The 27,063-nt window shown below is 46.8% G+C and overlaps 1 protein-coding gene across 2 annotated transcripts in view; it reads left to right on the forward strand.

Annotated features, from left to right (window-relative positions):
- GRIN2A (glutamate ionotropic receptor NMDA type subunit 2A) overlaps nucleotides 1-27,063 on the forward strand; it is a 232,955-nt gene that overhangs the window by 145,376 nt on the left and 60,516 nt on the right. For both annotated transcript variants that reach the window (XM_081839527.1, XM_081839526.1), the window contains exon 5: nucleotides 23,664-23,778. In XM_081839527.1, the coding sequence (XP_081695653.1) occupies nucleotides 23,664-23,778 (115 nt within the window). The remainder of the gene's footprint in view (nucleotides 1-23,663; nucleotides 23,779-27,063) is intronic.

Raw genomic sequence — 27,063 nt, forward strand, 5'->3', positions numbered from 1 at the left:
GCTGCATCCTTATTTACCTGCAGCCCCTCCTGCCTGATTACTGATCAATCTGTCTGGTATGTTATTCCTGAATGGTTGGAATCACTCAAGGAAAAATTAAATACAGCAGAGAGGCAAACATGGGATAGACTCGTGACTGGGAGCAGCAGCCGAGACCACATAACACTGGACCTGAAAGCCCTACATTGGCTCCCAGTACATTTCCGAGCACAATTCAAAGTGTTGGTGCTGATTTGAAAGCCCTAAATGGCCTCGGCCCAGTATACCTGAAGGAGCGCCTCCACAATGAGGTCCAGCGCCGAGGCCCTTCTGGCAGTTCCCTCACTGTGAGAAGTGAAGTTACAGGGAACCAGGCAGAGGGCCTTCTTGGTAGTCTCGAGAGAGACAGAGGCCAACAACAACAACAACAAAATCTCTCCTGAGACCCCAGAGAAATAAATTATGAAAACCTGTATTCTCGTACATACACCACAACTTATAGCAGTGCACATCTGTAGAACACATTCTTTTTATGTGACCCACAAGTTAATTATAAACCTTTGGAACTGGTCTTTGATATTCAGGAGAATTTGCAAATGAAATGAAGCTCCTCCATTCTCCCACAAAGATTTCTTTATGCTTTATTCCTCTTGCTAGTCTTCATTTGTGAGTCAATCCCCCCCCCCCCGCAAGGGCAATACATCATACTCTCTTGTACCAAGCATTCGAGTTCGCAACTTTTAAGTCCTTCTAGAATGTGGCTATCGCCATACATGCAGCTATTAAGAGAAATCCAATTAGTTGTTTATTCACCAAGTCCTGATTCTCATTTAAATACAGATTCAGTTACACAAGCTCTGGAGACTTTGTGACATGCTGGTGTGTGATTTTACTCATCTCATTTAATGCTTGTTCCCCAAAATTTACCACCTGGGGGCATGTCCACCACAAGTGCCTATAGCTGCCTCTGTGCCCACACCCTTGCCAGCACATAGATGACATTATGTTTATGCATATATGAAAGCTGCCTGTTCCAGAAGCTGCAGTGAGTGTAGAAGGAAGCAGCTAAGCTGCTCATGGGAACAGGTCATAGCTGTCAAGTGTCCCTTATTTGAAGGGACAGTCCCTTATTCCAGCACCATGTCCCGCTGCTGTCCTTTATTGATGGATGTCCCTTAAATGAAGTCCCTTAAATTTCAAAGGAAGCAGCTCCTCTCCCTCCCTCCCTCCCTGCCAGCCAGGGAGGAGGGAGGCTCCAACTGTGTTGCTTGGCTGTGTTGCTCACCCAATAAGGAGTCTAAGAACGACCTGCGGGGCGGAGCTTGCATGCCTTGTCCTGATCAAATCGGCTGCGTTGCCTGGGAACTAGCCTTTGCTCAGCGCTTCCCAGCGGAGAGGTGACGGTGGTTTTCCTTGCTGCATCCCCTTTGCTGGGTTGCTGCGCTGTGGGAACCATCGCTTGAGGCTTCATTTGGCTGCTGGCTGGGCTTTCTGCCTTTGGCTTGGAGGGGCTCAGAAGTTGAACATACCTGTGCTTGGAAAATCCCTTATTTTGGCTGCTGATTCCTTATTTTCGAGGCTGCTAGTCCCTTATTTTCAAATCTGTAAGTTGACAGCTATGCAGTGAGTGTAGAAGGAAGCAGCTAAGCTGCTCATGGGGACAGGTTACTGGCAACATGTTGCTTTTTTGCTCAGAGAGCTTCCAATTTGTTACCGGTCCGGGTTCAAAAATTATTTATTATTACATAAATGCTGTAAAATGTTATACCCGATTTCTTTCCCTATTTATATAATAACGATAAATGCACTATATAACCACAAATAAGTCACATTTACATAGACTTTCAGCTCCTGTAGAAACATATCCATAAATATTCACCTAATCAAAAAAACTGCAATATTCTACTGCTCCCCAGTATAACATACATCATCATATCGCTACAATACATTTTGTTCTTCCTATTATTAAACACCTTAATCTATGCTCCTGGATCATAACTTATTTTAAGATGTTTGGCTTCCCCCAAACTATGAATATTGGTTTGCTGAATCCTGTTCTTTGCTGTTCCAACAGGAGAAGAGCAAACTTAATTTCTCAATGCACTCGTTTTCTCATTGCCTATCCTGCTAGATCAAGCCAGAGGAGCTGGCTTGTAAAATTTTTATTTCCCTTTGAGAAATAAAACATTGCACCTTAAGATTCCACCATTACCATTCCATGAGATAGGCTTCTCCTGTTGGATAAAGTTGGAATAAGGCAGTGCCAGTTTGGAAGAAAAATGAATAACTCTCGCCATCCTTCCTAATGGCACTCATTCAAACACATCCAGTGGTTTCACAGGATGAAGCTAGGAAATGGACTCTGGAGAAAATCTCACCCTTTGCTAAAGCCATCTGAGTATGCCTCTGTTTCCACAGGCCTTGCATTACTGATCGCGCCCAAGATAGCTTTGATACGGACCACATTTCATTAATGACTTTAATCCCTTGCACCTTAAATAATTTGGTTGAGCTGGGACCGAGATCTTAATTAGAGCAACTCTCATTTCACGCATGACTGCCTTTCGATGGGCTTACCTGCCGGAGTTGGCTCACAACGCCACTTGCAAATATTTTGCTTCCTTTTTTCTCCCCCCCCCCTTTTTTAAAAAAACCCCAAACTATAATGCTTAAAAAGGTTGATGTTGCGTATTCCGGAAGCGCTGGGACAGATCAGGGGGTCTGAGATGGGCACATGTGGAACCCTCCTGCCTCTTCCCCGCCCCCATGCCAGTAGCTGGCAGAGCCAGAGGGAAAAGTAGGTGTGGCCATTTCACACAGTAAAAGCCAGAGAGTTCTAGATACCGTATTTTTCACTCCATAAGACGCACCTAACCATAAGACGCACCTAGTTTTTAGAGAATGAAAACAAGAAAAAAATTATTCTGAACGAAACAGTGGGTGTATGATTTTTGTGGTTCATGCTGTGGCCACAGACATGTGATCTGATGGTGAATTTGGGGTGACCCAATCAAAAATCCTGAGGATCCATGGGCTTTTACCTCCCCCCTCCGAGGCAGCCTCCTAGCATCCCTTATCTCTCTTCCGATCCCACCGATCAGCTGTTTCCTTTCAACACTCCCTTCCCTCTTGTTTGCCTTAGTGTTTTTTCCTTAGCTGGAGCAGTTTTTTGTTCCTCTTTTTCTTCTAATGTCTCTCCTTATTGCTTTAGTCTTCCTGTTCCCCCCCTTTGCAAGTTTTCTGTCTTCACCTCCCCCCTCCCAGGCATCCTCCTTTATTGCTAGCATCCCTTATCTCCCTCCCGACTGCTTGCTGATCAGCGGCTTTGTTTCAACACCCACTTCCCTCTTTCAAAAAAGAAAAAAGAAAAAAAAAGCATGATCTGCTTTTTGCCCCTGGGCAATTCGGGTCCAGGGACCACACATTCGCTCCATAAGACTCACGGACATTTCCCCTTACTTTTTAGGAAGAAAAAAATGTGTCTTATGGAGCGAAAAATACGGTATATACCGGTATATGCGTGCACACACATTTCTTCATCCAGGCAAGCAAGAAGCATTACAGAGCAGGGACATGTTCCAGGCAAGCAAGAGTGCTCAGGAAAGGTGTGGAGGAGTGCTGATAATGAGGAGACCCCTGAGGGCAATTTCATGAGGTCTAGAGGGCCACATATACCCAGCCTCCGTTTTCAAGGCAATGCCATGAGGAGTAAATCAACAGTGACATTATGACGCCCTGTTTGCATACATACCATCCTTCCGGACCTCCTCATTAAAAAGCTGACTGACATGAACCTTTCTTCTACCATCTGCGACTGGATTAAAGACTTTCTGATAGATTGGACACAAACAGTGAGGATTGGACATATAACATCTAATTCCTTGGAAATCAGCACTGGCACACCACAGGGATCTGTGCTAAGTCCCTACCTGTATTCATTGTATACATACAATTGTGTATCATCTGACCCATCTACTGCTGTTATTAAGTTTGCAGATGACACCACCATAATGGGTTTAATAACAGGTGGAGACGAATTAGCGTATAGAGGGGAGGTCCAAAAAATATCTACATGGTGCCTAGGGAACAACTTGCACCTTAATATCAGCAAGACAAAGGAGATGGTGTTGGACTTTCGGAGGGAGAGAGGAGAACTAGCCCCGCTGTACATGGGGGAGGGCTGTGTGGAGAGTGTCTCTTCCTTTAAATTTCTAGGAGTTTATCTCAGTGAAGACCTTGCTTGGAAAATAAATACAACCCAGGTGGTTAAGAAAGCCCAGCAGAGACTCTAACTCCTCAGAGTTCTGCGAAAGAATGGTGTCAATCAACATTTGATGATCTCCTTCTACCGGTCAACAATAGAAAGTGTCCTTTCATACTGCAGCATGGTGTGGTACGCTGGTTTGACATCAACTGATAGGAAGTGCCTACAGAGGGTGGTGAATACAGCAGAAGATATTATGGGCTGTCCCGTGAATCCGCTGGATGAAATAGCGGAAGAACGTTGCCTCAGGAGAGTGAGGAAAATTCTCAGGGATGATTCACACCCTGGCCGGCACTTTCTTGATCTCCTGCCCTCAGGCAGAAGATATAGAAGCATAATTAGTCACACCAAGAGGGTAAAGAACAGCTTCTATCCGTGGGCTGTTAGGCTGCTGAATGAAAAGATAACAACAGGGCAACTGACTGTCGGGTTTGGTGGGTGTGCGTCAATAAATGAGGGGAATTAAGACTAAGAGAGCTGAGTGGGGGGTGCTCGTGTAATCTCACTGTATACCAGTTGTACAAGTGACAATAAAGTATTTCAATACTGGTGTTATACACAACCCAACCCAATCCCCAAGAGGTGAGAGACTCCGGGTCTGGTTCCTTGGAATGAAGGTCAGTGGAGATGTCTTTAGGATGTGTGGTTTTATTTACACACATATCTACAACCTGAGCATAGGGTAGAGGGGCTCACAGCATCAATACCCGAACAGATCTTGCTTCCCCATTAGGTTTCCCAGGAAGGCTTGAGCCCAGGCCAGGGCACGGCGTGGCCCTGTGTCCCCAGCTTACAGCACCAGTCCACCTCTTGCTCGCAGCTTCTCCTATACAAAAGGTCCCCTTAGCTTATTGTTCTACACCCTGGAATAATGTGGCACCCAACCAAGTTAGTTGGGGAAAGATCCACTCATTTGTCTGTATGGCAACCTTTTTGGAGATGATAAATCGCAACACTTAGCCAAAGCCATTACTTTAACAAAGAAACTGGTTGGGCTGGCTTAGCAACCTCTTCAACTACATTCTAAGCAAACTTAGACCCAGGATGATTTCCCCAAACTAATAACACTATAGTCATACCTCAGGTTACAGACGCTTCAGGTTACATTTTTTCGGGTTATGGACCCGCCAGAACCTTGAAGTACTGGAACATGTTACTTCTAGGTTTTGGGGGTCGCACATGCGCAGAAGCACCAAATCGCAACCTGCGCGTGTGCCGCTGTGGGTTGTGAATGCTGCTGGTTGTGAACGTGCATCCTGCAAGGATCGCGTTTGCAACCCAAGTGTCCACTGTACTCTCCAATAGCTCCATACCACGTTCACAGGGCAAGCCCCACCATGATCCAGAGTGAGGCATCTGCCACAGGCAGTGGATACTGGAGGATGGAAGCAGCCTCCCTGGCTGCTCCCGTTCTTCTGAGCTGGCAGTCCCTAAGGGTGAAGGCAGTTCAAAGATGGAGTTGAGTCTTGATTAGCAAAAACACGATCTCCATAGACTTGGTTGTGTGTCAGGCCTAATGAGCAGAGCACCTCATTCCCGGTAATCTTCCTCCATGAAAATCAGCTCTCAGACAAGATGGAGAGGAGCTTAACCCTGCAGAAAACACCCATGACTCTTCACCAGCCTGATCCATCTCTGCTTCTGGGCCAGAGGTATAGCATTGGTGGGGTGAGGGAGGGCCATTTCCCTGGGTGGATTTTTTCCCAGGGCGCATTTTGCTCCTTGCGCTGCCTCTGCCAGCCTCCTGCTGCTTTGCGAGTCTGATCCCACATCCCAGTTAAAGTGCTTGTTTTAACATCCTTAAAATATCAGCAACTTCCCTTCTTCTCTTTCTGTGGTTCATTTTGTATATCTTATATCCCTGCATATTTTACATAAACTGTACCATTCTGCATTCCATTATTCCACCCATCAAAACTTATTTACACTGTTGGATTTATTTTAATGCTGCCAGCCTTTTCAGCTGTACACAGTTATTTCCCATATATTCAAGAAATGTTTTCCAATCTTCTCTAAATGTATGTTCTTCTTATTCTTTTATTCTATATGTTAAGTCTGCAAGCTGCACATATTCTGTCAACTTAAGTTGCCATACTTTGACTGGGATCTCGCTCGTTTTCCATTTTTTGGGCTAGCAAAACACGGGCCACAGTAGTGGCATACATAAATAACCTTTTTTGACACTTGGAAATTTCAGTCTGAATTATCCCCCAAAGAAAGAACTCTGGGGTTTTTTTTGGGAAAGTACTTTTAAACATTTTTTAAATTCATTATGGGGAAAAAATGGATCATTTCCCAATACCCTTTTACCCTTTTACAAGTCCAGTTTCTGCCCCTGATTCTGAACTTCTCTCTGCACTCACTAAGCCCTGTCACCTCTCCAGCTTCCAACATCTCCTCTTCCAAGTCTTTGCGTGTTCAGACTCAGATATCTCCTCCCTAAATAAATTCACATTTGACTCAAATTTTAGTTTTGGTTTTGGGCAGAATTTAGGCCACAACTTTATTGATTACAGAAAGTGAGTGGTTGCATAGGGTCTGGTTCGACTAGCTCCCTGCACCCTTGCAGGCAGCGCTGACCCAGGGTTCCAGCATAGGTCAGCCAAGGGTGAACACCTGGGTAGGCAAAAAGCCGGGCACAGACTATGTTCACCACCCAGATGCCCCCATGGACTCAGGCATGGGCACAACCCCCTCTCGGGGGTTGACCAAACCAGTTGAGTCCCTGGATTCCTTTAACGGAATACCCTTCACATAGGGATGGCGAGAGCGTTCCCCCATCCCTATCACCTGAACCAGAGCCTATCCACAACCTTACAAGTTGTGATGATTTGCTATGCGGCAGGCGAAACCCAAATGGCAACAGCCAATCAGCCAAGTGGGGAAAATTCCTGCCGTGCCCCTGTCCCAACGACAGACAACACACGACAGCATAGCAAGGTCAAGTGCGAAGCCCTAAAAATAGGGAGAGGTGGGTGGTTGTTCTGAATGCACGAGCTGAAAGAGGAAGATCTGGGTCACGTACATGGGTATATCCGTTTGGACTGTGCCCCATTGGCCAGATTAAACCCAACATCAAAGGACCTACCCATCGGGTGTTGTGGCTAGCTAATCTTACCCACCCACAACACAGGAGGTCAGTCTCCAGGTCTCACCACAACACATGCCCTCTTTTAGGGAGGACACGATTTCCTCTCTTTTCCCTCTGACCACTCATTGTCATCTCACCACCACTCCCTGGGCTCTGAGCTTTCTTCCCTTGGTAGTTCCCCAGCTGGTTCCTTCCACCATTCCTCTGTGTCCAACCAGTCTATGATGTTGGCTTCCACCAGGTCTAAACAATCCCACGGAGAGACCAATCATTAGCCAGACAGCAGGAGCAGACCAGGATGTTAAGGCCTAGTTTTGAGTACAAAAAGAGCTGTGCCCCAAATCTTCTGCCATTCGCTGTCATCTGGGGCTGCATGCAGAGTTTACAGTTACTAGAGGTGGCGGCTATTACAAGGTGGCTGTTGATGATTATCCATTAATGGAGATCTCCGATTACACTTAAAACAACAGCAGCAACAACAGTTCATCCATCAAAATGCTTGCATACGCTGCCAACGCAGGAAGCAGACTTAATTGTGTGTGGCTTCTTTCCCCAGCATTGTGTTTTCAAGGCTGCCTTACAAGTTGTTGTTGTTGTTTGTTGTCATTTTGCACTGCAGAAGTCAATACATATGTCAGGGATGTGGGAAATGGCATAATGAGAGAAGGCATTTCAAAGGCTCCACTTGTGGCTTTTTAAAAATCTGGATACGAGTGAGTTAAAGGAGCAGTTCGTGTTACAGAATTGTTCACTCAGTGGCTTGTTGTTGTTTAGTCATTTAGTCGTTTCTGACTCTTTGTGACCCCCTGGACCAGAGCACGCCAGGCACTCCTGTCTTCCACTGCCTCCCACAGTTTGGTCAGACTCATGCTGGTAGCTTCGAGAACACGGTCCCACCATCTCGTCCTCTGTCGTCCCCTTCCCCTTGTGCCCTCCATCTTTCCCAACATCAGGGTCTTTTCCAGGGAGTCTTCTCTTCTCATGAGGTGGCCAAAGTATTGGAGCCTCAGCTTCAGAATCTGTCCTTCCAGTGAGCACTCAGGGCTGATTTCCTTAGGAATGGAGAGGTTTGACAAGGGGAACTCAGTGGCTACTAACCCCAATCAATGTGTTCTACCTCCACTGTTGGAGGCAGTGCACTTGTGAATACTGGCTGCATAAAACCTCGGGAGGGGAGAGCAGCCATGAGTATCCCCCTCTAGGGAGGAAGGCTGCGGCTCTGAGGTTTCTTATTTTAGAAAGAAAGGGTGAGTAAGAGGGAGCGCAATCGGAGTTTACAAAAGTATACGTGGCATGGAGGAAACGATAGAGGAATGTTTGCCTCCCCATCTCTCATAACACTAGAACTCAGGGACACCAAGTGGAGCTGAATGTTGGAGAGATAAAAGGAAGCATATATTCGTGCAGTATAGGGACGTGGGTGGCTCTGTGGGTTAAACCACACAGCCTAGGACTTGCCGATCAGAAGGTCAGCGGTTCGAATCCCCACAATGGGGTGAGCTCCCATTGTTTGGTCCCTGCTCCTGCCAACCTAGCAGTTCGAAAGCACGTCAAAGTGCAAGTAGATAAATAGGTACCACTCTGGAGGGAAGGTAAACGGTGTTTCCGTGTGCTGCTCTGGTTCGCCAGAAGCGGATTATTCATGCTGGCCACATGACCCAAAAGGTGTACGCCAGCTCCCTCAGCCAATAAAACGAGATGAGCTCCGCAACCCCAGAGTCGGCCATGACTGGACCTAATGAACAGGGGTCCCTTTACCTTTACCTTTATTCATGCAGTGCAGAGCGAACTTTTGGAGCGCACACCTGCAGAGGCAGTGAGAGCCCTGGACTTGGATGGCTTTAAAAGAGGACTTGGCAAATTCATGGAAGGAGAAGGCTACCAGTGGCTACTGGCCATGATGGCTCTGCTCTGCCTCTGCAGTTGTGGGCAGTAATGCTTTTGAATACAAGTTACTAAGAACTTCAGGAGGGGAGAGTTGCTCTTGTGAGCAGGTCCTCCTTGCAGGTTTTCCACAGGCATCTGGTCGGCCACTGTGAGAACAGGATGCTGGAATAATAATAATAATAATAAATTTTATTTATACCCCGCCCTCTCCAGCTGAGTCCGGGCTCAGAGAGGCTAACACCAAGTATAAAACAATTGATTAAAATACAACTTAAAAACAAGATTAAAATACAATGTTAAAATGCAGCCTCATTTCAGTAGAAACTCAAATCAATAAACTTTTTGGGAATGGAAACGTCAGATCTTTACCAAGGCCAACTATACAGACTGGTCCTACATGGGCCAGAAAATAGTCCCCAAATAGGAGTTCCATCACAGAAGGAAAAAGGAAAAAGAAAAGAGGGGGAGGGGATTAGATGGGCCACTGGCCTGATCCAGTAGCCTCTTCTTATGTTCTTAATTAAGGGACACGGGTGGCACTGGGGGTTAAACCACAGCGCATAGGACTTGCCGATCAGAAGGTTGGCGGTTCGAATCCCCATGACGGGGTGAGCTCCCGTTGCTCAGTCCCTGCTCCTGCCAACCTAACAGTTCAGAAGCATGTCAAAGTGCAAGTAGATAAATAGGTACCGCTCCAGTGGGAAGGTAAACGGCGTTTCCATGTGCTGCTCTGGTTTGCCAGAAGCGGCTTAGTCATGCTGGCCACATGACCTCTGGGGCTCCCTTGGCCAGTAAAGCGAGAGGAGCACCACAACCCCAGAGTCAGCCACGAATGGACCTAATGGTCAGGGGTCCCTTTACCTTTTACCTATGTTCTTAATTACTCTAAGTCCCCCCCCCCCCAATGCACAGGCCTATGTGCATGATAGGAAGGTCATAGCTCTGCAGTGGAGCATCTTCAGAAGGTCTGCAGTTCAGTCCCTGGCATCTCCAGAGTTGCTGGTTTTGTGGCCGCTCCAAGTAGACAACATGGAGCAGAACTAAATGGAGCATAAAATGATGCGTTGTTGTTTTTTCTTCATTTATTTAATTTCTACGTTTCCCTTCACCTGAGGATCACAATGTGGTTTGCAATATAAAAACACAAAAATGCATACCATAGTAACATGGTGTAGAGAAAGTAGACAGTTTTTCTCTAATATAATACTAAAGCCCAGAGTCATTCAATGAAGCTGAATTTTGCATGATTCAGTTCATCCAAAAAGGGCATCATTTTTCTATGTGATTTAGCAGACAGCTCATATAAAAACTGCGGACAGTCGGAGCTATCTTAGGCCATGTTCACACCATATATTTAAAGTGCTGTGGTGCCCCTTTAAACAGCCACAGCTTCCCTTAAAGAACTCTGGGAGCTGTTAAGGGTGCTGAGAGTTGTTAGGAACCCCCCTATTCTTCTCACAGAGCTACAGTTCCAAGAGCATCATGCAAAGAGAGATTGGCTGTGAAACTGCTCTGGTCTCCCTATTCAGCTCTCATTTCATCACCACTGCCCAGTCATGACCAGTGGCCCATGGGGACTGGTAGGGCGGAAGGCAGGGAGCCCCACAGTAGGTGGCGCCAGAGAGCCAACAGCAGGCAGAGCCAATTCATTCTAGTTCTGTCTCCACCGTCCTCCCTGCTGAGTTTTACAAGGGTAACACTTAGGCTAAGGAAGTGGAGGAGGAAGCCGATAGCGAGGGCCACCTCTTGGACTGGGTGTAAGTAAGATGGCAGACAAGCGAGGAATGACTGAGGGCAGATTGTCATTGGCAGTGCCCCATTTGCCCAAATAGAGACACCTCCACTGTTCCTCTCCAGCCCTGCACCACTCCCTTTTTGACTGCTTTTACTTGGTCGGCATGTTTTTTGCCTCCTGGTTGCTTGATTGCCTGGAAGTCATTTTGGACTCACAGCTGTCCATGGAGGTGCAGGTCAATTCTGTGTCCAGAGCAGTTGTCTACCAGCTCCATCTGGTACAGAGGCTGAGACCCTACCTGCCTGTGGAATGTCTCGCCAGAGTGGTGCATGCTCTAGTTATCTCCTGCTTGGACTTCAATGCGCTCTATGTGGGGCTACCTTTGAAGGTGACTCAGAAACTACAACTCAACCAGAATGCGGCAGCTAGACCGGTGACTGGGGGTGGCTGCTGAGACCATATAACAACCAGTTCGGGAAGACCTACATTGGCTCCTAGTATGTTTCTGAGCAAAATTCAAAGTGCTGGTGCTGACCTTTAATGCCCAGTATACCTGAAGGAGCATCTTCACTCCCATTGTTCAGCCCGGACACTGAGGTCCAGCTCCGAGGGCCTTCTGGCGGTTCCCTCACTGCGAGAAGCAAAGTTACAGGGAACCAGGCAGAGGGCCTTCTCGGTGGTGGCACCAACTCTGTGGAATACCCTCCTACCACATGTCAAGGAAATAAACAACTATCTGACTTTTGGAAGACATCTGAAGGCAGCCCTGTTATGGGAAGTTTTTAATGTTAGATGTTTTATTGTGCTTTTAATATTTTGTTGGGAGCTTTTAATATTTTAATATTTTTAATATTTTGTTGAGTTGCTGGGGAAACCCAGCCAGTTGGGCAGGGTATATTATTATTATTATTATTATTATTATTATTATTATTATTATTATTATTACTACTACTACTACTACTACTTCTTGTATGTGTGTAGAATGTAGGAAGTTAAAAGTCCCATCTGTGGGTCCTTCCACTTTTGCCTCTGGTCGCACCAGACCCCAGAAGGTTCTCCCTGAAGCAGGACCAGAAAGATCTCCCACGCTTGTTTTAGCTCAGGCTTCCTGAACCTTGGCCCTCCAGATGTTCTGAGACTACATCTCCCATCATCCCTGACCACTGGTTCTGCTAGCTAGGGATCATGGGAGTTGTAGGCCAAAAACATCTCAAGGACTGAGTTTGAGGAAGCCTGTTTTAGCTCATCAGAAGATGTAATGGCAATGCCTGCATCTGTTTGAATCGTATGTTTGCAAACTGGGTCAAAAGTCTCAGACCGTTTCTGGTCTCCCTGCTTCGGAGGAAAGTTTCCACATTTCCACGTTGACGTGCACAGAGTGGGTTGTTCTGTTTGCTTTCAACATAGACTCTTGATGGTCTGCAAACAGCCACTTGTTTCTCCTTTGCTTTCGATTCAGCGTTCCTGCTAATCATTTTTATTGTATTACCGTAACTGGCCACAAGGTGTCTCCGTTGCTTTTCTGAATCGCCGTTGAAATCGCACACGTTTTTAATAATCCCATTAAGAGTTTATATGGAAAAGTTTCTTTTCAACGACTGGACCTGGTTCTCTGACATCCCTCTCCAGGGCAGGCTCTGGTTCGTTTGGTGTCAAATCCAAATGTTAACACGGGGGAACAAAGCAATAGGAAGTTCAGAGGGTTGTAGGAAGCAGCCTTTTATTGAGTCCGTTCAGCTAGATCGGTATTGTCAACGCTAAGCAGGGCGGAAACGCCAAGTGCTGCTATATTACAGCTCCCATAATCTCTGACTGTTGGGCCATTCTGGCTGGGGCTGATGGGAGCTGGACTCCAACAACATCTGGAGGGCCACAGATTCTATGTCCCTGGCCTAGGTAAAGAAAGGTAAAGGGACCCCTAACCATTAGGTCCAGTTGTGGCCGACTCTGGGGTTGCGGCGCTCATCTCGCTTTACTGGCCGAGGGAGCCGGCGTACAGCTTCCGGGTCATGTGGCCAGCATGACTAAGCCGCTTCTGGCGAACCAGAGCAGTGCATGGAAACGCCGTTTACCTTCCCCCCGGAGCGGTACCTATTTATCTACTTGCACTTTGACATGCTTTCGAACTGCTAGGTTGACAGGAGCAGGGACTGAGCAATGGGAGCTCACCCCGTCGTGGGGATTCGAACCGCTGACCTTCTGATCGGCAAGCCCTAGTCTCCGTGGTTTAACCCACAGCGCCACCCGTGTCCCTGTCCCTGGCCTGCACAGTGGGAATTCCTGGTTGCAAATGGCAGACAAGCCAAAATTTACCTGGAGATGCCAAGAATTGTGTCTGGGGCCTTCTCTATAACAGGAAATGCTCTGCCACTGAGCTTTGCCCCTAATTGCAGAGGTTGAAGCTGGGATCTGCTGCAATTAGGGCAGGTCATTTTAGGATGTGAAACTTAATTTTTGCAAATTTCTTCATTGAGGGGTCTTATTTTGGGGTGTGTGGAATTCAAATCTGCTATTATTTTAGTGACTTGACAGCATTTAGCTTGGTCAGTCTTAGACCCTCCTAGCGTCCCAGTTTCTGATCTGATTCCAGAATCTCTCTGTTTCCATCGGATAAATGTTGGAGGGTATAGTAGGATGTCCCTGTTTTCTTTGGAGAAATGTTGCAGGCTATGGAGTTATGCGACCCCTGAGCTAAGGAGATAAGTAACTGTACAACCTTTAGAAGACATCTGAAGTACTGAAAAGTACTGAAAAGGCCCTGGCCCTAGTTGAGACCACTCTAACCACCTTGCGGCTCGGGACCTCCAAAGTGTTGTTATTTGTGGACCTTAAGGTCCTCCGCAAGGCATACCAGGAGAGGCGGTCCCGTAGGTATGAGGGTCCTAGTTGCTGAGATCATGAGCGAAAGAGTGCTATTGTGCTTACATCGTCCTTGCTGGTTTCTTGGAAGCATCCAGCTGGCAATTGTGAGAACAGGATGCTGAAATAGATGGGAAGATGGAATGGTTGGTGGATTAAGAGAAGGACCAAGGCTCACCTGTAGAGCATTTGCTTTGCATGCAGAAGGTCCCAGTTTGAATTCCCAGCATCTCTAGGTAGGACTGGGAAAGACATTTAACTGAAATCCTGGCAGGCCACTGCCAGTCTGTGCAGGCAATATTGAGCCAGATGACCCAGTAGTCTGACCCACTAAAGCGTCTTTCAATGTTCCTTTGGTTTTGATTTGATCTGGGAAAGCAGTTCTTTCATTAAAATAAATAAATGCATAATCAATTACAGACTTCTTCCTGGTGCCACTGAGGCTGCTACTCATACAGCTGCGAAATAAAGTTACATGGATATAGACCTTTGGTTAACTAGATGTTATATTCCAACTTTTTGCAGTTCTCGCCGTTTTATTGTCCTGTTACATCTGATTATGGTCTTCCAGTTCATTTTATCTTTAAATCTATTGACAGAAAGAGGAACACACTGACTGCTTTGAGATTTCAGCCCATGCCCATAGCATATTTAGAGGTGAGATTTGCTAGAATGCCTGCAAATTGTCATTGATGCATTTGTGGGCAGAGAGGGGTTGGAATATATTGTTCCCTACATATTGTAGTGTTGCCTGTATCATTCCTCTAGGGGTAGGGATTTTTTCCCCCTCCGCCTTTAAGAGGTTCTTGAGACAGTTTCTTTCTTTCTTTTCACAGTAGGGAGGGAATATGTTACTTCTTGGTTGATAGAGATAAATATATCCCAGGTACGCTTTCTGTGCTTGCCTTAGCAGCACACAGATCAAGCAAAACCATTTCACACAGAATGGGGTGAACACTCTGGAAATCCTCTGTGCTAAAATGTACTGTATCTTTCTGCTTGACTATGGGGAGAACCCTAGGGTTGGAAGTCCAGCTGGAACAGATCTATGGCTGAGCCATAGGCACCAACTCCATGGGGCTGAGGCAGTTTGGGGGCCCCAATGCTTTTTCTTTCTTTCTTTTTCAAAATTTTGTCCATTTGGTTTTTCATAATGTTAATGCATAACATATATAACCATTATATGGTTTTGAATTATGGTGCTGGTGGAGACTCTTGTGAGTCCCATGGACTGCAAGAAGATCCAACCTATCTATTCTGAAGGAAATCAGCCCTGAGTGCTCACTGGGAGGACAGATCCTGAGGCTGAGGTTCCAACACTTTGGCCATCTCAGGAGAAGAGAAGACTCCCTGGAAAAGACCCTGGTGCTGGGAAAGATGGAGGGCACAAGGAGAAGGGGATGACAGAGGACGAGATGGTTGGACAGTGTTCTCGAAGCTACCAGCATGAGTTTGACCAAACTGCGGGAGGCAGTGGAAGACAGAAGTGCCTGGCATACTCTGGTCCATGGGGCCATGGAGAGTCGGACACGACTAAATGACTAAACAACAACAACAACAATAACCATAAAAAAATAAAAATAAAACAAAAGGTTCCTCAAACCTTCGGACCTCCCTCCTTCCCTCCCTGGGTTCCAAGTCAATCTTTCATTTCTGGATCTTTTACTGTAATCTGTCTAATAAGCATCCATAGTTTACAAAGTTTGTGTTACTTTACAAGTGTCATTGTATTCCTGCTAATGATCTCATCTGTTTACGGTGGTCTCTCAAATATATTATAAAGTTATTCCATTCTTTCACAAATATTTGGTCTTCCTGATTTCTCATCTTTCCCATCATTCTTGCCATTTCGGCATAATCCATCAACTTGGTCTGCGGTTCTTCTCTGGTTGATATTTTATCTTCTTTCCATCCATGGGCTAAGAGCATCCGTGCTGCTGTTGTAGCATACATAAACAGTTGTTTCTTTTCTTTTGGTAGTTCTGCACCTATGATTCCTGACAAAAAAACTTCTGTTCTTTTAAAAAACAAAAGTTATCTTAAACTTTTTTTTCAATTCATTATATATCATTTCCCAATGCTTTTTAAAAATCTTTATTGCATTTTAAATTTTTTTTTACAAAAAGAAATCAGTTGAACATTGCACCCAGGTACCTAAAAATACAAAGAAAAAGAAAGAAGTAAAAATATAAAAAGAAAATAAATAGAAAAGAGAGGGGGAAATGCAAAAAAGAATTTGTCAAGTACACAAAATTGTTCAAAGGATACAAACACTAATTTAAATATTCTATACACCAGGTTCTCCTTCCTTCCTTCCTTTCTTTCTTTCTTTCTTTCTTTCTGTCACTTTCTTTCTGCTCTGGAAAACTACCGGTAGTTTGAATCTCTGCTATATTAGTTTGACTTCCCTCTATCTCTTTGCGGCTTCAACACTTCTCTTAAGTAACAGGTATTTTGTATTCATTTATTTACAATCCATTCCCCCCATTATATCTGCAACAGATATAATGTATAATGATATCATTCCCCAATGCTTTTTCTTAGTGGGACAGGTCCTTCCAATGTTCAGAGGGTGGAGGAGGGGGAACATGGCGCCGGGCACGAAATGGCTTTGGTACCTGGTCGCTCCTCCTCCTGCCACATGGGGGAGGGATGGAGAAGCAGCCCCCAGCCAGTGGTTCAACAGGAGGAGGAAGAGGATGCCAATACTGGAGTGAAGTGCAGTGTGGCTAAGCAGCGGCGTAGCGTGGGTTATCAGCACCCGGGGCATGGCAAGTAATTTGCGCCCCCTAACCCGGGGCAAGGAAAGTAATTTGCACCCCTAACCCCTAACCTGCTGCCGCTGCCAGCTTCTTCTTGCTGCTGCCTGGGCTGGGGTATTTACGGTAAGGTAGCCACGGCGGCGGCGGGGGGTCTGTGTCAGGTGATCTGAGGCGAGTTGCCGCTGGCGCTGCCGCCGAAACGACGCCGCTTGCCCGGAGGAGGAGGAGGGCAGAGAGGCGAGGAAAATGCAACATGGCCCAGCAGCTGCAGCTGCAGCGGCAGCGGCAGCGGCGGGGCTGTGAGGAGGGGCTGCCTGGCGCGCCCTCCACGGCCCTGATGCGCGGGGACCGCGGCGAGCACTGAGAGCCGCTGCCTGCCGGACGCCTTCAGCCCGGACGTGCGCACAGCTCGTCGGTTCCGCAAGACATGGGGCTCTGCTACAGCCTGCACCCGAGGCTCTTTGGCGACTCCGGAGGTGGCGAGCGCGCCCCCCAGATGTTGCGCCCGGTGCGGCCGGCCCCCCCTGCACCCCCCACGCTACGCCACTGTGGCTAAGTAGTCAGAAACGCCTCCTGCTGCTGCCGCCTCTGGCTGGCGGGGGGGGGGGTGTCCCCGGTCTTTCCTTTCCTCTGCATGGGGAGGGGGAGGATGGGGCCCACCGGCCTCTGGGGCTGTGATGTCCCCCTCCCGGTTCATTGCAGCATCAAGGGTATAATGTCAGGACGTTGTGTTGGGTGTCCACAATCTTTTCCAGAAGTTGGCACTACTGGGCTGAGCCGTCTGATTCCTGGCTCAGTTGGTGTGAACTCTGCTGTTATAAGAGGGGGAAAAGTGCTCCTTTTCCCTTATGGCATATCCAAGAGCCCGTATAGAATCCATAAGTGGGTTCCGTATCGGTAGGAGAAAACATCAGAGGCCAACCAGAGAATATTGAGAAACAAAGCAGCTAGTAAGCCTGATCTTTGTTAACTGTTGCAACAGAGCCCCCACTCACCACACGCAGGAGGGAGGATAGAACCCAGAACAATGGTGCACAAGCCCTTATATAGACTTTTGAAATTGCCCACACCGTAGCCCAAGACAACCTGCCAAAAACATCATACATACATCACAGAAGGAGGCGGTCTACAGCAGAGGAGGCGGTCTACAGCTGAAATCCTGCCTGCCAGGATACCTGATAATGGTCACTGATTTCATTACCTGGGCAATCTGGCCATTCTTTTGTGATGGTTAATACTTTAGTTCAGGCACAGGCAAACTCAACCCTCCAGATGCTTGGGACTACAATTCCCATCATCCCTGACTACTGGTCCTGTTAGCTAGGGATGATGGAAGTTGTAGTCCCAAAATATCTGGAGGGCCGACTAGTTCCTGAATCCAGGTCACAGGCTCACTCTATTCATACACAAATGCAGCCTTAAGACAGGATTTGCAAGCAAAAAGACAGTGGGAAGGCTTTCCCCATTTTCCTCCCTTACTGCAGAGGAATATTTGCGGTCATTGGGAGAGTCAAAGTGGCTTCAGGATTGCTCTCCCATACTATTTCTGACACGTGGTTCATATATTTAGATATATGTGCATTTATGAATATTTATTCTGCATTTGAGACCTTAGAATTTTTATAACACTGCTGAAGATGCTGAAGATGTGTGCCCGTGCTAAATCCCAAACCATTTGTCTCAGCCATGTGACCTGGAAACCTGGCACAGACCACTATTTTAAAGGCTTGTTTCCCTCCCTTGCCAGGCTTAGGCAGAGTGGAAATAGCAGAACGAGGTCTAGATCCATTTTAACTTTACACCAGCCTGGTTTATGTCAGCTTCTCGTACACAGGATTGCTCCTAAAGTCTGCATTTTTTTGTGATAACTAATAGCTCTTTCACTGACTGACTGATGGCATTGTGGTTCAGAAGTTTTGTTCTAAAGCACCTCTGCCAATGACTAATTTTTTTAAAAAAATATTGTGATCTCTCGTGGGCTGGTTGAAGCTCTCCGGGAAGAGAGAAACAATGTGCGTTTCTGAGGTATGCTGAGAAAGCAGCTGGAATGGGAAATGTGTATGGAGGCCAGGGAAAGAACTGTGTGTGAAAGGATGTGCTATTTGCCATCTTTTGGTCCTGAATGGGGTAACTGTGCCCCTGAAGGACCAGGTGCGCAGCCTGGGAGTCATTTTGGACTCACAGCTGTCCATGGAGGCACAGGTCAAATCTGTATCCAGGGCAGCTGTTTACCAGCTCCATCTGGTACGTAGGCTGAGACCCTATCTGCCTGCGGACTGTCTCGCCAGAGTGGTACATGCTCTGGTTATCTCCCGCTTGGACTACTGCATTGCGCTCTACGTGGGGCTACCTTTGAAGGTGACCCGGAAACTACAACTAATACAGAATGCGGCAGCTAGACTGGTGACTGGGGGCGGCCGCCGAGACCATATAACACCGGTCTTGAAAGACCTACATTGGCTCCCAGTACGTTTCCGAGCACAATTCAAAGTGTTGGTGCTGACCTTGAAAGCCCTAAATGGCCTCGGTCCAGTATATCTGAAGGAGCGTCTCCTCCCCCATCGTTCTGCCCGGACACTGAGGTCCAGCTCCGAGGGCCTTCTGGCGGTTCCCTCACTGCGAGAGGCCAAGTTGCAGGGAACCAGGCAGAGGGCCTTCTCGGTGGTGGCGCCCGCCCTGTGGAATGCCCTCCCATTGGATGTCAAGGCGATGGACAACTACCTGACATTCAGAAGACATCTGAAGGCAGCCCTGTTCAGGGAAGTTTTTAATATGTGACATTTTAGTATATTTTTTATCTCTGTTGGAAGCCGCCCAGAGTGGCTGGGGAAACCCAGCCAGATGGGCGGGGTACAAATAATAAATTAATATTAATTAAAAATAATAAGCCAGAAAACCCACCAAACTGAACCTGGTGAAGCGAGGAACAGTGTGTGTTGAGTATAGCTGAATGCCAGATGTTGGAGGCTGCAGCAGGGGAAAGCAGATTCTCCATTGTCCCTATTTTCCAGGGACAGCCTCGGATTTACAGAAGCAGTCCCAGTTTCTGATTTGATCCCAGAATATCCCACTTTTCCTTAGGACATCCTGATTTTCATCAGAGAAATGTTGAAGGATATAGTGTTATGTGACTCCTGAGCCAAGGACTATACTCAACTATACAACCTTTAAAAGGCATCTGAAGGCAGCCCTGTATAGGGAATTCTTAAATGTTTAATGTTTTATTATGTTTTCATATATGTTGGAAGCCTCCCAGAGTGACTGGGACAAGCCAGTCAGGTGGCTGGAGTATAAATAATAGAATTATTATGATGGAATTGGACACCCCTATTTTCATCAGATAAATGTTGGAAGGTATGGGAGAATGGTCTCGTGTTTGTGGGTTTCCAACAGATTCATAGGATCATAGAATTGTAGAGTTGGAAGGGACCCTGGGGGGTTGGCTTCTGTGAGATGTAAGGGTAAAAGGTAGAGGATCCCTGGATGGTTAAGTCCAGGGTTGCGGTGCTTATCTCACTTTCAGGCCGAGGGAGCCGGCGTTTGTTCACAGACAGATTTCCGGGTCATGTGGCCAGCATGAGTAAACCACTTCTGGAGCAACAGGACACCATGACTGAAACCAGAGCAGCGCACGGAAACGCCATTTACCTTCCCGCCAGAGCGGTACCTATTTATATACTTGCACTGGTGTGCTTTCCAACTGCTAGGTTGGCAGGAGCTGGGACAGAACAATGGGAGCTCACCCTGTCACGAGGATTCAAACCGCCAACCTTCTGATCAGCAAGCCCAAGAGGCTCAGTGGTTTAGACCACAGCGCCACCTGCTCCCCTGCTGCTGTGAGAACAGGATGCTAGACTAGATGGGCCAGTGGTCTGATCCAGCAGAGCTCTTCTTATGATGGGTAGTGCTGAATGAGAAGGTTGAGGAAGCTCCATCCAGCTGGGTGCCTACACATAAAAGCAGTGAGAGACTAGGATGATGTCAGCAGGTTCCAGGAAGTGAGATTTTGGGGGGGGGGTGATGTGTGAGTTTTGTTGGGCACCTGGGTGAGAGATGAGATGAAGAGCCAAGAGGCTGAGAGGGGATGTACACCTGCTTGCCGACTTCCCATAGAGGAATCTGGTGGACCACTGTGAAAACAGGATGCTGGACTAGATGGGATCTTCTCTTGTTCTCATAATCATAATACAGCTGTTTGGTTTAAATGTTCATAAACGGCATTCTAGAAATCTCCCACCAGCGTCAAAGACTTAGAACCAACACTACATTATTTGATAACATCTGTAAAGATTTATCCAGGGTACAGTGTGCTGTTTCTGCCGATCATAACCCAGCAAATCCATTTTCCCAGTTGCTACAGAGCTAGGCAAAACATGATTGGAACAATCTATTACTAGCATAAAACCGAACATGGACTTAATAGCTTTCCAGGCTTGAGAAATTGCTCTCCTGCTCTTTGGTAATGGGCCAGGTTCTTTTGTTTTTGCTGGCCTCATTCATACGTGCAAGTTGATGCTCCCAAGAACCAACGACTTATGCATATGCCTGAGCCAGACCATAATGACATAAGGATGTGCATTATTTTAAAGTTGCTGCGTTTTGCCTGTTAACAACTCCCAGCACCATTAATAAATGACACTTCCCAGGATTCCATTTTTGTGGGGGTGGGGGGAGCCATGATCAATTAAAGTGGCATGATACTGCTTCAAATGCCTTGCTTTCTTCTAAGCTAGCCCTACTATAGCCTGCAAGGAGGCTGTCCGATGTGGGATTTGGTTGATATTTCAGCTCAGCCTGTGCTTGAACACATTTCCGATTTGCTGTGTAGTTGAACCAAAGCTTTGTTCGCAGGAGGAACGGCTGAATCTCTGGAATCAACAAAGAAGCAGCTTTCCTGTATCATATACCTTGCAGCATATTTCAAGAAAGGCTCTGGAAAGTGTTATGAATGAGATTTCAAGAAATAATGAAATGAAAGATTGCCTAAAAAGATATTAGAATAAACTAAAATTAACAGCCCCTTTTTCTTGCTGGTTCAGATCTGTGATCCATGAAACTAATTCCATGAGCCCTAGAAGGGGACTGGGAAGAATTGCAGGGGTGGCTGGTATTCATTGCAACTGGACTTGTGTGGAAGGCTGGGAGGCCAACAGTAGGTGGCAGCAGAGCTGATCACAGGCAAACTTAGTTCTAGTTTTGGCGCCATCTTCCTGCCTTCTTGAGTTCTGCAAGGGCAACACTGAGACCCCGTAGGAGGAAGCTGTCAGGCAGTGCTACCTCCTGGAGGCTATAAGGAAGAAGGCAAGCAGGTGGGGTCTGGCTGAGTGAAGTTGGTGGGGCAGTACCTCATTGGCTAATGGGCCAGCCTCTCACTGTTTCCGTATTATCAGAGAAATGTTGGAGGGTATGCATTAGCCACCTGTACAACTTTCATAATTGCTCCTCCACCAGCTTTCGCCTCTGTCCGTTCCCACCACTGACATTTGACCCCCCAAGAACATCACATGCAAAGACCTCCTGAAGCAGCAAAAAGGTTTCCCAGTCTTGTTGTCAGGAGACCTATGTGGAACTGTAGTTAAAGGCAGTTTGGAAACAGCAACTGGTCCAAAATGCACACACTGGAGCGTTGAGTGGAGCCACACAACTGGATCGAGCCATGTGGAGCTTTAGGGATCTTCATTCATTGCGTATTTGTTTGCAAGTATGATGCAAGTCCCAGTGCTATTGGCCTGAACAATCAAGGATGAGGATGTATTCTGAACCACCACCTCCCCTATGAACCAGCCCTGGGCTCCACAGTCACATCTCTGCCTGTCTCTGCATCCCATCACCAGTAGAGATATATTGTTTGGGTACCAGAGGCAGAGACTTTTTGGTGGTTGGACAAAACTGTGGAAGAATCCATCTAGCGTGCCCTCTCTCTTTCTCTCTCTGCTTGGCATTTGAAACTTCCTTGTTCAATGTTTAGTGGCCCGAAGCCTTCTGAAATTGCCTCTACTCTGCTGTTGTTACAGTTATAGGTGTTGAATTGTGTTCTTTCGCATTTTGCTACAAAATCTTTGAATGAGCGATGTCTTTGACATTTGTAAGCTGTGCTGGGGTTTATGGAAAAGCCAGCTCAAGATCTAAACAGGTAATAAATTCTCATCAGATCCCGCTGGGTAAACAAGCGCAACTGCAGCATAAGTTAACGGATGCTTGGCTCAAATGAATAAAGCCCGTCTTTTTACTGTCACAACCATTTCTCCCTTTCTGTATCGCGGTATCACACTCCCAGTGGCACTTAGCTGCAAAATCACAGATGCAGGTTTTTATCAGAATCATTATTGTGTGCTTTAGGTGCGTTATTATTTGCAACAGGCTTCGTTTACTATCACGACCCCTTTTCGAAAGCACAGGCATCTCTCTCTTCGGGGCAGAACGCAGATTGAAATCCTGAATGTGCGCCGCATGGACTGTTAAATTAATTGTGCATCGTCTTCCACATCTGCTCACTGCTGTACTTTTCCTTGCAGGTCCAGCGATAAATGATATTTTCAATCTGGCCACAATTTGGCCACTCCTTTTCTGAAGGTCCCACAGATATTGTGAAGGGGTGAGGGGATGATCTTCTCGAATATGCTCTCTGTCTGAGACACTCCCCTGTCCTGGCTAGTGCAGGGACTTTGCAGCAGCCCAGCAGAAGCAGTGGATGCTCTCCAGACCATTCATACTGGCTCATCTCTCATAGTCTAACTTATTATGTGGCGGGATAAGAAATGGCCCGCGTTTTGCAGAATTGGGCACATCTGCATAATGGCTTGGCTGCCACTTCAAAGGAACAGCCTCTTGGTCCCTTTAGCCCTGCAGGCTTTGGCTGCAAAACCACACTTACAGAGGAATTAAGCGCCGCCGATCTTAATGGGACTAATTCCCCAGCGCGTACATGGTGGATTTGGTTTCAGCCCCCCAAAAAGAGGGGTTTTAGAGCAAAGAGAGGATTTATGGTGCATGTTTCGTCGGAGCTAATCCAATGACTGAATTAGCTTGCTCATTAACCGTTGGACAGCTCATTAATTTCCCTTTGAACGTTTCCTTTCTCTCTAGGTTTATGATGAATGTGACCTGGGAAGGCAGGGATTTATCCTTCACCGAAGATGGCTACCAGGCGCACCCCAGACTGGTGGTCATTGTGCTAAATCAAACCCGGTCGTGGGAGAAGGTAAGGCCTTGGGGCTCACGAAAGAGAAGCAGAAACCATTCCACGGTTCCATTTCTTAAAATAGCTTTTGAATTTCATGCACGGAGCACAGAGCATGCACTCTTTGCTTTGTGCCTTGCTGTTGCCTTCTGCATATTGGCGTCTTTCCCTGCCCTTGGTATTTTCCAATGCATAGGAATGTAAGACAAGCCCTGATGGATCATGCCAGTGGCCCACCTGACAGTGGAGGTAGAACATAGGCTTCATGGCTCGCATATTCATAAAACTACAGAAAGAAGGTATTTCTTGGTGCAACCGGCTATGTGGCTAGGGAAGGGACCCTAGCTCAGTGGCAGAGCAGAAACCACCCACCTCCAGTTAAATGGACCATGTAGCAGGAAAAGACCCCTGGCGGACACCTCGGAGGTACAAAGCTGAGCCTACCATTAGGCAGATGCTAAGAGGGAGGCACAGGAAGCGGGTGGCACTGTGGGTTAAACCACAGAGCCTAGGACTTGCCGATCAGAAGGTCAGCAGTTCAAATGCCCATGACGTGGTGAGCTCCCATTGCTCGGTCCTTGCTCCTGCCCACCTAGCAGTTCGAAAGCACGTCAAAGTGCAAGTAGATAAATAGGTACTGCTCCGGCGGGAAGGTAAGCGGTGTTTCCGTGTGCTGCTCTGGTTCACCAGAAGCGGCTTAGTCATGCTGGCCACATGACCCGGAAGCTGTATGCCGGCTCCCTCGGCCAATAAAGCGAGATGAGCATCGCAACCCCAGAGTTGGTCACGACTGGACCTAATGGTCAGGGGTCCTTTACCTTTAAGAGGGAGGTACAGAGGAGACAGAAGACATCTGAAGGGAGCCCTGTGTTGGGAGGTTTTTATGTTTGATGCTTTATTATGTTTCGATATATGCTGTAAGCTGCCCAGAGTGGTTGGGGAAACCCAGCCAGATGGGTGGGGTATAATTATTATTATTATTATTATTATTATTATTATTATTATTATTATTGGGTTTGCAGTGGAGAATTGTCCTTTTGGGTCAATGGAGCACCACAGTGATCAGCCAGCACTCACCTCATTGCCTTCTTACTTGCAACCAGTTTAATGGGTGGCACTGTCTGGCAGATAGGGCTGGAGACAGCAGAAGAACAATTGCAAATGTTACCTTTGTAATGTCAGCTGTGTTCTGCACACATTTGCATGCTATCCAGACAAGCAAGAGGCACTCTCAGAGTTACAACATACACTCCATGCAAACCACAGAATGTGACGACACCCTACATTTCTATGCATATAGGAAGACATGTAAGATGTAGCTGGTCCCTTCATCTTCCTCTCTCTCCCAAAAAGAGAAGAAAGGTAGCCCTGGGATTTGATTTGAGGATGGTTCCAAATGACACGGAAAGGCTTGGATTTTAACTCAATTTAGCTCTCAATTAATTCACTGTTGCAGCGCGGCAGTCCCATCTGTAAAAACCTGGCGTCCTTATTAATCTCATCTGTAACTAAACGTGGAGAGAGAGAGATGAAGCAGAGTGTTGCTGGTCACATTCAATCATTTCTATATACCATTTACTGTATAATTCTTTGCCAGAGTCACATGCTCCCAAAAACCTTTTACCGTGCTGCTCAAGGGCCATTTTAACTTTGAGAGAATGGCGCGATTCTCCATATGGGCAGCAATTAAAGCCGGCGTGCATTAATTCATGGTAATCATGATTCTTGGTGCATAATAGCAGTTATGTTTAAGAATGCTGGAGAGAGAGAAAGGAAAGAAACGGATGATCGTCAAGGGCACACGGTTGCTTACGATGCCCATTAGACGAGTGCGGGGAAATGTGCAGTGAGTTGAACAAAGACTGAGCCAAAATAACAAGGGGGAGCAAAGGACCTGGACGGATTTGTTGGGCCAGCCCTGACAATAGGCATCAGGGGGCTGTGGCCGATATCCCCTGCAGTCAGCTCAGCAGCTAGAAATGGCAACCTCTCAGAGGTTGTTGGACTACATATCCCATCATCCCTTGATCACTAGCCATGCTGACCGAGGCTGATGGGAGCTGGAGTTCAAGAACATCTGGAGAGCATTGTGTTGTCTACCCTGGGGCTAAACGTTTGGGTATGTCTTAGTTTGGGCATGGGGTGGTGGTAGACGCAAGATAGGGGTTTATAAAAATTAGGCACGGTGGAGAAGGGGTCTGAGACCATTTCTTTGTAAGGTTAGATCTCCAGTGAGATTGCATAAGAGAATGAGCAAAAATAACATCTTCCCCTCAAGGCACTACAGTTCCCAGAGTTCCCTGGGAAAAGGGATTGATTGTTAAACTGTTCTAGGAATTAAAGCTCCTTGAGGGGGATAGGGGGTCTCCTACCAACTCTCAGCACCCCTAACAAACTGCAGCTCCCAGAATTCTTTGGGGGAAGCCACGACTCATTTAAAGTGGTATCATTGTGCTTTAAGTATATTGTGTGAATCACTATCATCTATGACAGTGTAGAACTGGTTACCTGCATTGGCTATTGTCCTTAGATTGTCTTCCATGAACTGTGTTGGCGCTAACTAAGAGAATCAACAACTAGCCCAGGGTCACCCAGTGGCCTTTGTGGCTCAGTAGGGGATTTGAACCCTTGTCTCCCAGGTCCTCCCAGTTCAACACTCTAACCACTACACTACCACTGGCTCTGCACCCCCCACCTCAATATAGCAGAGTGCCTCCTTTAAGATCACTCATTTGGGTCCCTGAAGGCAACTGTCTCATCAGGTTTTCCCTCGTACACTGCCACTGGCCTGCCTCATCCCCAGCCCATTGTGTTAACCTGATTAACAATATACTGTTGTCTTCCTCAAAACTGTTCTGCTTCTGATAATTGTTCCTTCCATTTCAAAATAGCAGGGAAAATGGACACCCCCTCGCCAAAGCATCCATCATCTTTCTCAGCCAAGACTTTAAATGCTCTTTTGAGAATTAGCGCCCACGCTCCCGGAGTGGAAGGATCTATGAATATCTTTTATTGTGCAATAAAGGACAATATTCATTCCCAAGGACTGATTAGCAGCTTTGCATTGTGTGGCACCCTTGAGGAGTCTCATTCCTTTTTAGTTTTATATTCAGCCTCCCTCTGTTCCTTCAGATGACCGGCGAGCAAAAACCTGCTTTAAGAGTTTGCCTTTTCTCTCTTTTCTGCAATTAATTCTGGTGGTTCAGTGGGGATTTAGTGGGGCAGCCTGGGCAAAGAGGGGACAGGGAGCCTTTGACAGTCCTCTGTATCTCATCAGGAGTATACATGAAGCCTTCTGTTACAGAG

Source organism: Podarcis erhardii (assembly GCF_964252035.2).
Source record: "Podarcis erhardii genome assembly, chromosome: 14".
In the NCBI taxonomy this organism is placed as follows: Eukaryota; Metazoa; Chordata; class Lepidosauria; order Squamata; family Lacertidae; genus Podarcis; species Podarcis erhardii.